The sequence below is a fragment of the Callospermophilus lateralis genome, chromosome 3 (assembly GCF_048772815.1).
Source record: "Callospermophilus lateralis isolate mCalLat2 chromosome 3, mCalLat2.hap1, whole genome shotgun sequence".
Lineage (NCBI taxonomy): Eukaryota > Metazoa > Chordata > Mammalia > Rodentia > Sciuridae > Callospermophilus > Callospermophilus lateralis.
The window spans coordinates 62,128,430-62,144,473 of record NC_135307.1 but is presented as its reverse complement, the minus strand read 5'-3'; the positions used below and the strand labels follow the sequence as shown (position 1 = coordinate 62,144,473).

The window sequence follows — 16,044 nt, the reverse complement described above, 5'->3', positions numbered from 1 at the left end:
GATTCCTTGTCCACAGCATGTCTAGAGAGGAATAGGATTCGGATTCTATTCCTGGCTTCACCACTGAGTCATTCTGTCCAAGTTTCTCTCTTTTACTTTCTCATCTATGGGATGAGTCTGCCTGTCCCCTCTTCCTTCCCCATTTCATGGCAGGTCAGAGATTGGGGTGTGCTTTGGGCCACATAGAAAGGCCTTTGGTACAATGGACCAGTGATAAGATGAAGGTTCTTCTGATTTGTGACGTCTCAGGGGACAGCCTGCCCAAAAGGAAGTCTCAGGGACTGGATTCAAGAGACCTGGATGAGAGTCTCAGTTTTATGACTGACAGTGTGAACTTGGGAATGACAGTCGAAGCCTCTGATCTTCAGATTATCCATCTGTGATGTCTGATAAAAGAAATGCTAGCTCCTACCTTCCTCCGGGTTGCAGTGAGGCTCAAGGGAACAGAATGTAGGGTGCTTTGTGGAATGATGTATGTAAACCAGTGTATGATGGCGGAGTCTGGCACCCTCCATGTGGCAGAAAGGCGGGAGGACCGCGAGTTCAAAGCCAGCCTCGGCAAAGGGAGGCATTAAGCAACTAAGTGAGACCCTGTCTCCAAATAAAATACAAAATAGGGCTGGGGATGTGGCTCAGTGGTTAAGCGCCCCTGGGTTCAATCCCTGGTACTAAAAAAAAAAAAAAGTCATAGGTGAAATTAAAGTGTAAAAGAACAGAGCAAGCAGGCAGCTTGGGGTTCACAGCAAAATTGGATAGACAGTATGGAGTCCTGCTGCCCCCACCTCCCCCTCTCTCCATGTCCTACACCACGGTGACACTCATGTTATGATTGAGGGTCCTACACTGACACGACATTATCACCCAAAATTCATAGTTTTACATTAGGGTTCACACTTTTTTTGGGGGGTGGGTACTGGGGATTGAACTCAGGGGCATTCAACCACTGTACCACATCCCCAGCCCTATTTTGTATTTTATTTAGAGACAGGGTCTCACTGAGTTACTTATCAGCTCATCTTTGCTGAGGCTGGCTTTGAACTCACGATGCTCCTGTCTCAGCCTCCTGAGCTGTTGATTACAGGCGTGCACCACCATGCCCAGCTTGTCAATGGACCTTTATTTTACTTATTTATATGAAGTGCTGAGGATCAAACCCAGTGCCTCACACATGCCAGGCAAGTGTTCTACCACTGAGTTACAGCCCCAGCCCTAGGGTTCACTTTTGGTGTTGTACATTCTGTGGATTTTGACAAATATGTAATGCCATGTATCCACCATTGTAATATCATATAGAATAGTTTTGATGCCCCAAACATCCTCCATGCTCCAGATATTCATCTCTCCCTCCCCAATAAGCCCTGGCAATCACTCACCTTTTTACTGTCTCCATAGTTTTGCCTTCTCCAGAATGTCATACACTTGGAATTATATTCTATGTTGTTTTTTCAGATTGGCTTCTTTCATTTAGTAATATGCATTTAAGTTTCCTTCATGTCTTTTTATGGTTTGATAGCTCATTTCTTTTTAGTGCTGAATAATATTATCTAAAGGACATCTCAGTTGCTTCCAAGTTTTGGCAATTATGAATAAAGCTGCTATAAACATCCATGCATAGGTTTTCTTGTGGACATACATTTTCAGCTCATTTGAATGAGTAACAAGGCGTGTGATTGCTGGATCATATGGAAAGAGTATGTAAGTTTTGTAAGAAGAAGCTAAACTGTCTTCCAAAGTGGCTGTGCCACTTGGCATTTCCGTCAGAAGTGAATGAGAGTTCCTATTGCTCCACACTTTGGCTAGTGTTCGGTGTTGCCAGTGTTTTGGATTGTGGTCATTCTCATAGATGTGTTGTGTTATCTCATTGTTGTTTGAGTTTGCATTTACTTAATGACATAATAATGTTGAACATCTTTGCATATGCTGATTTGCCACCTGTAGATCTTCTTTGGTGTCAGTTAAGGTCTTTTGCTCATTTTAAAAAAAATGGGGTATTCATTTTCATATTAAGGTTTTTAAAAAAAGTATTTTAAATTGTAGATGAACACAATACCTTTATTGTATTTATTTATTTTTATGCAATGCTGAGGATAGAACCCAGTGCCTCACACATGCAAGGCAAGCATTCTACCACTGAGCCACAACCCCAGACCTTCATATTGAGTTTTAAGAGTTCTTTATGTATTTTGAGTAACAGTCAATTATCAGATGTGTTTGCAAATATTTTCTCCCACTCTGTGACTTGTCTTCTGAAAATCGTACAGCCACTTCGGAAGATGGTTTGGCAGATTCTTACAAAACTGATATCCTTTTTCCTTATCATCCAGCAATCACATTTTTTGACATTGTCTTTTACAGAGCAAGAATTTGTAATTTTAATGAAATCCAGCTCACTATTTATTTCATGAGTCATGCCTTTGATGTTGTATCTAAAAACTCATTGCTATACCCAAGGTCATCCAGATTTTCACCTATGCTGTCCTTTAGGAGTTTTTTTGTAAAAGGTTTAAAGGTTATGTCTAGATTATTTTCTTTTTTTAAATTTCTTGTTTCTTTCCTTTTTTTTTTTTTTTTTTTGCATGTGGATGTCCAGTTGTTGTGGGGACATTTATTGGAAAGACTGTCTTTGCTCCATTATATCACTTTTGCTCTTTTGTCATAGATAAGTTGACAGTATTTATATGGGCCTATTTCTAGTCTCTTTATTCTGATCTATTGATTTGCCTGTTTTTTGTCCCAATAACACATGGTTTTAGGTGTCATAGGTCTTCCAGTTCTTCTCTACTTTATTCTTCTTCAATATTGAGTTGGGTATTCTGAGTCGCATACCTATTCATATAATATTTAGTATCAGTTTGCCAATATCCACAAAATAATATACTGGTATTTTGATGGGATTGTGCTGAATCTATAGATCAAGTAGGGAAGAAATGACACATGACAATATAGAGTGTTCCTATCCATGAACATGGAATATCTCTTCATTCTTTTTCCATATTTTTCATTAGAGTTTTGTAGTTTTCGATATAAATCTCGCATATTTTTAAAATTTAGATTTAAGTATTTTATTTTTAGGGGATTCTAATATAAGTGGGTATGTATTTTTTAATTTTAAATTCCACTTATTCATTATTGGTATTGGAAAGCAATCGACTGTTTTCATTTGTTTGGTACAGGGAATTGAATCCTAGGCTTCATACACGCTAGGCAAATACTCTGCCACTGCATTACATCCCTAGAATTTTTTATTTTATTTTGAGACAGGGCTCACTATATTGTGCAGGCTGACCTCGAACTTGTGATTCTCCTGCCTCAGCTTCCCAAGTAGCTGGATTAAAGGTGTGTGCCACCATAACTGACAGCAATTGACTTGTACACATTAACCTTGTAACAATGCTTCAATTGCTTATGAGTTCCAGGAATTTGTGTGAGTGTCAATTTTCCTGGATTTCCTACAGAAATAATCATGTCATCTGTGAAAAAAAGATGGAGTTATTCTCTCTCTCCAATCTGCATGCTATTTATTTCTTTTTCTTGTCTTACCAATTATCTAGGCCTTTTGGAACTTTGTTGTAAAGCAGCAATGAGAAGGAACATCTTTGCTTTATTACTGATCTTAGAGGAAATGCTTCTAGTTTATCACCATTAAATATGGTGTCAGCTATATGTTTTTTTTTGTAGATATTCTTAATCAAGTTGAGAAAATTCCCTTCTATTCCTAGTTTGCTGAGAGATTTTATTGTCAGCAAGCACTGGACTTTGTCAAATGATTTTTCTGCAAATGTTAATATGATCGTGTGGTCTTTCTTCTTGAGCCTGTTGATGTGATGGATTACATCAATTTATTTTCAAACATTGAACTAACTTTGTATACCTGGTTTTCCTGTCATGTCTTTGTTGAGTTTTGGTACTAGGGTTATGCTAGCTTCATAAAATAAGTTAGAAAGTATTTATCCTGCTTCTATCTTCTGGAAGAGATTGTAGAAAACTGGCATAATTTCTCTCTTAAATGTTTGGTGAGATTCACTAGGGGACTCATCTGGGTCTGGTGTTTTCTGTTTTGGAAGATTATTAATTATTGATTCAATTTCCTCAACAGACATAGGTCTATTCAGATTGTCTGTTTCTTCTGGTGTGAATTTTGACAGATTCCCTTTAAGGAAGTGGTCCATTCATTTAGGTTATCAAATTTGTGGGCATAGAGTTGCTCATATATTCTATTATTATCATTTTAAAAATTTAGTTATACATGGACACAATACCTTTATTTTATTTATTTATTTTTATGCAGTGCTAAAAGGATTAAACCCAGTGCCTCACATGCTAGGCAAGTACTCTTATCATTGAGCTACAACCCCAGCCCCTTATTTATTTATTTATTTATTTTGGGGTACTAGGGATTGAACTCAGGGGCATTTGACCACTGAGCCACATCCCCAGCCCTATTGTGTGTTTTATTTAGAGACAGGGTCTCACTAGGTTGCTTAGCGCCTTGCTGTTGCTGAGGCTGGCTTTGAACTTGCGATTCTCCTGTCTCAGCCTCCCGTGTCACTGGGATTATAGGCATGGGCTACTGTGCCCAGCCCCAGCCCCTTTTATTATCCTTTTAATGTCTATCATGTCTGTAGTGATATCTCCTTTTCCCCAATTCCACTTCTGATATTAGTAATTTGTGTCTTTGCCTTAATTAGCCCAGCTTATGGAGTTTATTGATCTTTTCAAAAACCCAGATTTTGGTTTTTTTGATTTCCTTTATTTATTCCCTATTTCCAATTTCACTGGTTTTTAAATTTGTTTTTTAGTAAGGGGGATTGAACCCAGGGTCTTACACATGCTAAGCAATTATCCTACTATTGAGCTAGCTACATTCCCATTTATTTTTATTTTTTGAGACAGGATCTCACCTTGTTGCCCAGGCTGGCCTTAAACTTGTGATTCTCCTATCATAGCTTCTGCTGGGATTACAGGTGTGCATCACCTTGCCCAGTTTTTCATTATCCTTCTGTAATTTATGTCTAGTGCAATTCCATTGTGGCTTAATAGCAGACATTGGATGATTTTCTATTCTTTTAAATTTGTTAAGGGCTATCTTATGGCCTATTTCTCATAGTTCTAGATGCCCACAACACAGGTTTTATTCTGAGCCCTCTTCTATTGGTGTGTAGGCAGCTGCCATCTCACTGTGTGCTTCTTGTTACAGACACAACGAGAAACAAAAAGCTAGCTCTGTAGTGTCTCTTGTGCCATCAGGAGAGTCCCACATAACTTCATCTAATCCTACTTACTTCCAAAAGATCTTATATTTACACAGTGGAAATTAGTGCTACAAAATTCAACAAATAAAACTTTAAAGAACTCCAACATTCAGTGCATAACAGATGCCAATTATATCCAGTTGTTGACTTGAACTATGTCTGTACAAATTTTTTACCTACTTCCTCTGTCAATTTATGATCGATGGTGTCAAAGTCTCTAATTATATTGGTGGATCCATTTATTTCCACTTTCAATTTTATCAGTCTTTTTCTCATGTATTATATTTGATGCTCTGTTCGTGGGAGCGTATATATTAAATATTACTATATCTTCAGGAGTATTGACCCCTTTATCATTACATATTGCCTCTTGCCTCTTACCCCTACTCCTGCAGTTCTGGGGATTAAATCCAGGACCTTGTGCATGATAGACAAGCACTTTACCACTTAGCTACACCCCAGCCCATGTAATACCTCTTTTTATTCTTGATGACTTTTCCAGCTTCTTTTTCAGAAGTCTGATTTATCTGAAATTATTGATTACCATAAGTATGGGTATATTTTTCTCCATCTTTTGCTTGTAATCTATATGTGTTTTTTTTTTTTTTTAATCTAAAGTGAGTTTCTTGGGCCGGGGATATAGCTCACTCATAGAATGCTTGGTTAGCATATGTGAGGCCCTGGGTTCAATCCCCAGTTCCACCACCAAAAGAAAAGAAAAGATTAAAATGGATTCTTGCGGACAATAGATAGTTGAGTATTTTTTTATTCCACACTGAAAATCTTTGCCTTTTAGTTGCTGTGTTTTGGTCTTTGACATATAAAGCAACATTCAATATAGTTGAATTGATATCTACCATATTTGTTCCTGTTTTCTGTTTATTACACTTCTTATTTGTTCCTTTTTTCTTTCCCTAGTACTGGGGCTCAAATCCGGGGCCTCACTCATGCTGGGCAAGTGCTCTACCACTGAGCTACATCCTCAGCCCTATTTGTATCTATTTTGTCTTCCACACATTTTCTTACTTCTGTGATTTTGTGTTTTCTTTTTCTAGTATGGGGGATTGATCCAGAGGTACTTTTACCATTAAGCTACATCCCCAGTCTTTGTTATTTTTTATTAATCACTGTTGCCCCAAACTGTGATCCTCCTGCCTCAGCTTCTGCAGTCACTGGGATTATGGGCATGCAACATCATGACCAGCTTAATTGTGCATTTTATATGATTCAGTTTTTTAAAAAAAATTTTTCATTGTCAATGGACCTTTATTTTATCTATTTATTTTTACATGATACTGAGACTCAAACCCAGTGCCTCATATATGCTAGGCAAGCACTCTACCATTGAGCAACAGCCCAAGTCCATGATTCCATATTTTCTACTTTCTTAACACACCAATTTTACTTTTTAAAAATTAGTGGTTACCCTAAAGTTTGCAATACACACTTACAACTAACCCAAGACCATTTTCAAACAGCACTCTTCCTAACTCCTCCCTCCCATCCTTTATAACATTTTTGTCATTCATTTCACTTATATGTAAGTGCATATAAGCATCATCTATTCAGTCTCTGATGCTCTTTATTAATATAGATCTGAGTTTCTGACCAGTATCATTTTCCTTTTCTCTGAAGAACTTTTTAAACATTTCTTGCAAAGCAGATCTACTGGCAAAAAAATTCTATTTTCATTTGTCTAAGATGATCTTTATTTTTTCCTTTCTTAGCTGTAGATGAACACACTATCTTTTATTTATTTATTTATTTAGTTTTATGTGGTGTTGGGGATCAAACCCAGTGCCTCACACATGTGAGACAAGCACTCTACCACTGAGCTAAAATCCCAACCCCTTTCCTTCACTTTTAAAGGATCATTTTTCAGGAGACAGAATTCTAGGTTGGCCTTTTTTTTTTTTTTTTTCTCTCAATTCTTTAAACATTTCATTCCACACTCTTCTTGCTTGTATGGTTTCTGAGAAGTTCAAAGTCATTCTTATATTTATTCATCTTTACTCTTCTGTAGGTAAGGTGTGTGTGTGTGTGAGAGTGTGTGAGTGTTTTCTGGCTTCTTTGAAGATTTTTTCTTTGTCTTTGATTTTGTGAAGTTTGAACACAACATGGCTAGATGTAGTGAGGTTTTTCTTTTTTGGTCTTACATTTATCCACTTTTGTTCTCTGAGCTTCTTGGAACAGTGGTTTGGTTTCTGATAATAATTTGGGGAAATTCTCAGTATTTATTGCTTCAATCCTTGCTTCTGTTCCTTCTGGTTTTTTTCCTCCTTCTGGTATTCCCATTACACATATATTACACTTTTTGCAGATATCCCACAATTTTTAGATGTTCTGTTCTTTTTTTTCTCTTTTTTTTTCCTTTTCTTTTGAGTTTGGGAAGTTTCTACTCTCAAGCACAAAAGTTCTTTCCTCAGCTTTGTCCAGTTTACTAATAATTTCATCAACGTATTCATCATTCTGTCATAGTGTTTTTGATCTCTTGCATTTAAGAAAAAATCTTTCTTAGAATTTCCAATTTCTACTTACTTTATCCATCCATTTTTCCATGTCTGTTTTTCCCATTAAAGCCCTTAGCATATTAATCTTGGATTTTTTTAAAAAAGATTTTAGTTATACATGGACACAATGTCTTTATTTCATTTATTTATTTTTATGTGGTGCTGAAGATCGAACCCAGGGTCTCACACGTGAGAGGCGCGCGATCTACCACTGAGTCCCAGCCCCAGCCCGATGTTTTTGTTTTTAATTAGGGGTCTGATAATTCCACATTTCTACTATATCCAGCTCTGATTCTGATTCTTATTCAGTTTTTTGCAACTGTGTTTTGCCTTTTAGTATGCCTTGCAATTGTTTTTTGAATCCCAGACATAGTGTGCTAAGGAAAAGGAACTGTGGTAAATAGGCTTTTGTGGTGCAGTGGTCAGGTGTGTGTGTGGGAGCAGTCTGTAGTCCTGTGATTAGATTTCATTCCTTTAATGAGGCTGGTCCCCTGTATTGTGGATGTCACAAGTGCTTCTCAGTGTCTACCCTGCACCTCCAGCCTCTTAGATGGGACAGGATGACTACAGTGAGCTGGAGTTGGGAATTTTCTTCCTTCAGATAGGTGAGGCTCTGATGCAATTCCAGCAGGTCAGACTCTAGTAAAATCATTTCTCCTTGAGCACAGGACTTGTTAAAAGGAATAGAATAATTTTTTAATCTGATATATTATTAAAATTAATTTCACCTCTTAAAAAATAAAATAGAATGCTTTGTTGTATTTTAACATTTCTCTTGCTGTAAAAGTCATGGTATTTATCTCTAATATTCCCTGTAAAATCTGATAGAGTTCTTGGAGATAAAACTCACAAAAGTGTGCAGGGAGCCCTAAGTCTGGAGCCTGGTGGGGTTTTTAACACTAAAACTTGTCCATATGAAGCCTTCAGCAATTCATCAGCTACAGTTCAGGTTTTCCTACCTCTGAATTGGTTCCCAGTGAGTTTTTTGTTGATGTGTTTCTGCTCTATTCCTGTGGTTTTCTCCAATTTCGGGTTTAGTAGTTCACTCTGTGACATCATTCCTCTGAAAGATCTAAGAACAGTTGCTGATTTTTCAGTTTATCTTTTTATGTATTAGATGGAGTAGCAACTTCTAAGTTCCTTACATTCTGGACTGGAAACTAGAATTGCCCAGTTCTCTTTCCTTTTCCTCTTTAACAGTACATACAGCTTCTTTCCTAGTAATGGAAATCATGCTCTTGTAGAAAACTTGGAAAACATGAATTTATCCTTAGTCCCACAATTGATGGATAATTATTGTCAGCTTTTAGTGTTTTGCATTTGTCTATTTTCTACTATGTTGTCTTTTTCTTCTCATTCCTCTCCTCTTCCTCCCTTCTACCTTCTTCTTCCTTATTCTTCTTTTCTTTTTGTGGTGCAGAGGATTGAACCAAGGGTCTCATGCATGCTAAACTCGCACTCTACCACTGAGCTACTCTTCCTGCTGTATGTGTTATTTTTATATTTTAAACATAATGAGGAGAATGTCAGATATTCAGTTTATGGCCTACTTTTTCATTATGCCTGTTATCATAACTTCATTAATATTATACCTTTGCCATGCCATTTAATATTCCTTGAAAATATTGATTTTAATGGCTCGGTACTGATTCATCCTATGTGACACTTCATAGCTCCTATTTTTTAACATTTTAGGCCATTTACACAATTATAAATCATGCCACAATGAATCCTTGTACATAGATCTTGTTTTACTTTTTTAATTATTTCCTTAGGATAGATTACAATTAAGTAAAATTACTAAGTAAAAGGACAAGAACTTTAATGGCTCTTGGTGCACATTGCCAAATGCTTTCCAAAAAATATGTACCAATTTATATTCCCATCAGCAGTGTATGGCTATTTCCATTTTGAGTCCCTCCTTCATTTTTTACTAGCTGTATGACTTTGAACAAGTTAGGTAACAGCTTGTTCCTGTGTTTTTCCTATCTGTAAATTGACAATAGTAATACTCATAATTATTTTGAGTATTAAATAACTTAATGCACGTAATGTGCTTAGAGCAGTAAGTTCACAGTAAATTCTAGGCATTGTTTTTTATTTTTTTTTTTTTAGTGGTAGTTGGACACAATACCTTTATTTTGTTTATTTATTTTTATGTGGTGCCTAGGATCAAACCCAGGGACTCACACATGCTAAACAAGCGTTCTACCACAACCCCAGGCCTCTAGGCATTGTTATCATGTATCAACATCTATGTTTGAAGTCCCTTTTCTGTTCTTTTGAGTAGATGTTCATTCTTTTTCTCTTTTCAGTGTTGAGGATTGAACCCAGGAAGATTTTACCATGGAGCTACATCCCTAGCCCAGCCCCTTTTTATTTTTGAGTCAGAGGCTCTCTAAATTGCCTAGGTTGGTCTCAAACTTGCAATCCTTCTGCCTCAGCCTCCCAAGGAGCTGGGCTCATAGGTATGCACAACAGTGCCTGGAAATTGCTGTCTACTCTTGAAAAGATACTCCACAGTTTGAATGTATAATACTAATGAATATTTATTAAACACGTACTATGGTGCAAGCAACTTGCATGGATGAATTTATGCAATCCTCGCATTGACCTAAGAGGCCTCATTTCAGAGGATGCTGCCTGTTCTTCCCTCTCTCTGCACCAGATCATAAGGCAGTTCAGGCCACACTCCCTAACTATTTTGTGCCCGAAGTTGATCCCTCCAGCCCCTTCTCTCTATTGAGTTCCATTCCTTTCTATCCAGCCATTAATTTTACATTTCCAGAAATATGTCCAAAGATACCACAAACACAAGTGTCTAAGACCAAATTCATGATCTTCCCCAGCAGAGCTGGCTGGCTTCTGGTACTTCCTGTCTCAGGGAATGCACAACAATTAACAGATTGTGCAGGTCAGACACTCGGTGTCATGCTGCACCCTGTCCTCCCTCCCTCCTCCCTTCTCCACCTCACTCCCTAATTCTGCTAAAGTAGTCCTCCCCCCAGGACTGGAATTCACTCACCAGGCCACTTTCATCTCACTGCTGAGCTCTGGTACCCACTAGGTACCATTGCTTGGACTAATGCACTGGGTTCCTTAGACTCTTTCCTCCATGTTGAAGCCCAAATCACTGTTTAAATGGAAATTAGGTCACGTTACCTACCATCTTCTCCTGCTTCCTGCTCAAAACCTTCATTGCTTCTTCTTCTTTAAAGACTTTCCTGTCTTTTTTTAGATATGTATTTTAGTTGTTGATGGACCTTTATCTTATATATTTATATGCAGTTCTAAGAATCGAACCCAGTGCCTCACATATGCTGGGCAAGCATTCTACCACTGAGCCACAACCCCAGCCCATTCATTGCTTCATCTTCCTTAAGAGAAAAGGCCAAAATTCTCAGTATAGTCCAAGGTCATGCATGGTCTAGATTCTGTCAGCCCCTCCAGCCACTTTCCACTGTGTTTACTTTCACTCTGGGCCCAGCCTTATGGGCCTCCCTTCATTTTTTTCTCACAGGGTTTGCATATACTGTTCCTTCTTCCTGGAATGCTCTTCTCTCTCTCTCCTATTTATTCACCTTGGTCAGTCAGTTTAAGAATCACCTGATCGTCCTCTCCCCTGACCTACTCCCACTTTGGACAGCTTTCCATAGAACTGGGTCCTGATCCTGCATACCATGTCTTTTGGTCAGACTCTAATGTGTCTGATTCTTTTAGTAATATTTGATTTTTGCATCTTATCTAAAATCTTGCTCTAATTCTATTAATAGCTGTACAAGATGATAAACTCCATGTGAGCATCTCCTTATCCTCAGTGCTCAGCCTGGCAGGTATTTGACACATATGAAGCACTCAATATATATGTATAGCATCGATAAATAGAAATAGAAGGTTAAATTTTCACCGGGATTTTTGCTGGAATCCCTTTGAGCCTGTAAATTATTTGCAAAGCATCTTTACTGTATTAATTCTTCCTAATTAGGAGCCTATGTCACAGCGTTCTTTCCAAGAGTATAATTAGTTCTATGGAGGACTAGAAATCATGTCCTGTGAAGCACAGCAAAGAGGAATTGTTTGGCTTGAGGAGAGGAGACTCGGGAACATAACAGCTCTTTTAAATACTTGAAGGGAAAAGAAATTAGTCTTGTTCTATGGTCCCAATGGGGTGAGAAGTCAGACACATTGAAGAATTTGGGAGGCAGACAAATCTTTGCTCAAATGAAACTGGTAAGTGAAATGGCCTTTCCCCTTCTCTAGGTTTGCTGGAGCAACATGAAATGGCCAGGTGTAAGCTGCTGCCCTTGACCTTGGCAAGGGACTGTCCACTAGCTCTTATTCTGTTTGGCAAGAGGTTGTCAGCTAGCTCTTACCTTCTGGTCTGGGATCCACAGCTTCATAGCTGAGGAGAGAGGCTGTGAGGAGGAAGATGTGACTGAGACGGAGAAAGGTCAGGGGTCCAGTAGCTGCTGAAGGGAGGGAAAGTTTGGGGCAAAGGACAGAGATGGCTTAAGGGGCTTTGGAGAGGACATTTTGCTGCATTATCACTGCAGTCCCACCAAGATTTCAACAAAATCTATCATTTATTAATGCACTTATATTTGTGGCTTTCAGAGAATGACAGCCCTGAGCCTGCCAGGGGGTAGAGTTTGTAAGGAAGATCTTTTTATCAATCTGTTCAAAGGTGAAATGGCCTATAATCCCAGCAACTCCAGAGGCTGAGGCAGGAGTATCATGAGTTCAAAGCCAACCTCAGCAACTTGGCAAGGCTCTAAGCAACTCAGTGGGATCCTGTCTCTAAATAAGATACAAACAAGAAAGGCTGGGGATGTGGCTCAGTGGTTAAGTGTCCCTGAGTTCAATCCTTGGTACAAAAAAAAAATAGGAGGCTGTCTAAAAAAGGAGCAAATTTCTTATCATGAGTGATTTCCTGTCACTCAAGTGGAGGCGATTTAACCATCTGATGAAGACTGAAATTCCTTTAAAGTTGCTTTGACCCTGAGGGCTCTGATTCATAGGCACCCTTCCTCTGGCTCTTTTATACAGCAATGAACACTGCCTGAGCCCAAGTAGTTACTACTCAGGTAGAAAAGGCATCACATTGCATATGCCTGGGGCTACAGAGGGAAGGAAGGGAGAAGAAAAGCCAAAGGATCCTTTTGCCTTATTGTTTCTTGGTGAATTGATTTCACTTTCTGGTTGTTGGAGGGCATAGCTGGGGCCTGCTGGCATCATGAGGCACTTGAGTGCTAGGGAGGGAAGAATGGGGCTTTAATCATTTACCCTCCCCATTTTCAACTACAGGAAGATATCCTAGCATAATATTAAGTAAGGGGAAATATTTGCAAGTTGAGTTTTAAAGAAAGGGGCTTTCCAGGGAAGGACAAGCTGAGGTTGTGAGGTGGGGTCCTCCAGCTGGATCCTGGGTGGGATTTTTTGGTGGGGGGCGGGTACCAGGGATTGAACTCAGGGACTACTGAGCCACATCCCCAGCCCTATTTTGTATCTAATTTAGAGACAGGGTCTCACTGAGTTGCTTAGCTCCTCACTTTTGCTGAGGCTGGCTTTGAACTTACGATCCTCCTGCCTCAGCCTGCAGACCAGGTGATCATTTTTGAAGTAGCAGAAGTTTTGGAACCTATAAGAGCCAGGTGCCCTTGTGGGTCCCCCCCGCCCCCAGTGATGTTTGCAGCTTGAAATCTCCTAGGTCTCTTCCATAGCAGGCAGAGGCCATCAGAGGGAATCATTCAGGTTCGTCACATCTAAGGCCAGAGAGGTTTTTCATCATGAGTCATATTGTGTCACTACTGAGGGTTTATTAAAATAAGGGGGAGGGGCATCAAACTTCTTTGAAGCACTGAATTTTACTTTTATTAAAAAGGGAGGGTCTACATGAATAAATGTTTAATGTATTTACATGTGTCTGTATACAGCATGTTGTATATATATATACCCAGGCGAGGCTATGGCTACTGCCCCAAAACACAACCCCAAAACATCAGCAGCCTTTAACAGCACATCTGTAATTCTCACTCAGCTATGTGGGTCAGCTGGAGGCTCTGGTCCATGGGCCCTCACTCCTAAGGACCCAGGTTAAGGGAGCCCCCACCATTTGCATTGACACCAGGTGTCAGGGGGAAGGAAACAGCATGTCATGCACTGTACCTTAAAGGCATCTGCCTGAACATGACACATTTCTGCTCACAGTCTGTTGGCCTTAGCCAGCCCTGTGGACCCGCCTGACTGTAGCAGGTACGCTGCAGCCATGCATGTGCCCAGGAGGAGCATCAGAATCCCAGTAAGTAGCCCAGGTGATGGTGGGATTTGGCAAACTGAGGTCAGTTGGAAACCTGTGCTCCACACTGGAAGTGCTGTTAATGGTTCTGTGGGAAAGGAATAACAACTATCTGTAAGATATTTAGGAATTGAGGTCAAGTGGTCTGGAATCAGACTCTTTCCTTCTCTACATGTTCTCAAAGCCAAAGGCCACTTCTCCCTCTAGGCAGCCCCACCCCGGAGAGTTTCCCTTATACTTGAGAATAAAACCCCCAGGTGAAAATGAGTTTGTAAATTGGAGCTGGAAGGTGAGAAATTGGATGTAGAAATAATATCCTCCCAGGTTACAAAACATGGAGGAACAAAGCAATTGTCACAAAAGTCCTTCAAGCCGAACTTCACATACAGTGTACCCCACAATTTATCACCTGCCATGGGACCCCAGAAAAACATCCGTGGGGAACTCATACTTGATGGGTAAACACTCGGGCTTGCAGACTTTCTTGAAGGAACTTATCTGGTCCCCTGGGACCTGTCCTGGGTTGTCTGGCTCCCCAGCCCTTGGCACTAAATAGAGGAAAGCTATAGGCACCTGGCTCAGATGCCTCAAGAAAAAAAGAGTCATTATTCTCTGACTTTGGAGCTTGGGAATGGCTTTTCTATGTCACTTCTAACTCACATCTGCATAGAAATGGAAATGCATACTCCCCACTTTTCCCTCCAGTCTCAAGGGACAGCCAACCTCATCTTAGGGTATTCATGACTGGAACTCCCACAGAGCAGACATCCAAAATTATAATCATATCTGTATGGAGAGGACACACTCTCGGCTCATTTCCAAACCCCACCTTCAGCTTGCTAACTCTTCATAGGCCAAATTCACCAAAGATTTTGGGGTGGTTGAAACTGTGTATCATTGGGTGGGGACAGGGCTCCTCAGAGCTAAATACAAGCCTGGTGTAGCCTAGGTCCCAGACTTAGTTAAATTCCAGAAGGTCCCCTGGGTTAGGGTGGGGCCTTCCAACCTCAGAGGTCCCTTGCCCGCTGTGACTCTTTTCTTCCTCTCTGGTTCTCTTCAGGAGCTTGAGCGTCTGAACCAGGTGCTGGAAGCCGAGAAGCAGCAGTTTGAGGAGGTGGTACAGGAGCTGAGAGTGGAGCAGGAGCAGATCAAGAGGTGGTGGTGGTGCCCAGGAGGGGCTGGGAATGGGTAGCCCTGGCTTAGGGCAGGCAGAGCCATGTTCGGCCCAGCCTAGAGAGGCCTCCACCCAGGAGACAGACACTTGTGCTGACTTGGTTTGGGTTTCTCTTCCCAATGCTCCAGGACTTGGGTATGTCCAGAGGATGCTATAGATGCTTTTGCCTATTGATAATGACCTTTTGCAATGCTGTGAACTGGAGCAGGAGGCATGGGTGAGAGCAGAGAGGCTTTCCTCTAGCCCCCACAAGTGCCCCTACTCCAGCTGTCAGGGACAAGCTGGCCGAGCCTCTGGGTGCTACTAGCCAAGACCCCCAGGGCTCTTACACTTTGGCTAATGATATCATTTGGGATCTTTAGTCTCATATAACATTTACAAATATAGTTTCACATTGTGATCTCATGAAGGTTGGGCCCCCAAATCTATATTTTTCAAAAAGCACTCCTTTAAGATGTAGCCCAACCAGAAATTTGGAGACTCCTGCTCTGCGTAGTATTGATAGTAGTGGTCATCATTGTCATCTTCACTGTTGATCATCAGCCCAGAAAAATTTTTCTTGCAACATCTTTGTAAAAGGAAATCAAAGCCAGAATCAGTGGCACATGCCTGTAATCCCAGCTACTCAGGAGGATCACAAGCCCAGCCTCAGCAACTTAGCAAGACCTTGTCTCAGAACAAAAAATAAAAAGGGCTGGGAATGTAGCTCAGTGGTAGAGTGTCCCTGGTTTTGATCTCTAGTACCACAAAAAAATAAATAAATAAATAAATGGAAATCAGTGAGACATATTTTGGGGAGGGAGAAACTCAGAG

General features: G+C 40.1%; 1 protein-coding gene across 1 annotated transcript in view; it reads left to right on the top strand.

Moving 5' to 3' along the window:
• Plekhd1 (pleckstrin homology and coiled-coil domain containing D1) overlaps positions 1–16,044 on the top strand; it is a 35,046-nt gene that overhangs the window by 14,428 nt on the left and 4,574 nt on the right. Inside the window, exon 7 of the mRNA XM_076848305.2 lies at positions 15,118–15,212. Coding sequence (XP_076704420.2) covers positions 15,118–15,212 — 95 coding nt within the window. The remainder of the gene's footprint in view (positions 1–15,117; positions 15,213–16,044) is intronic.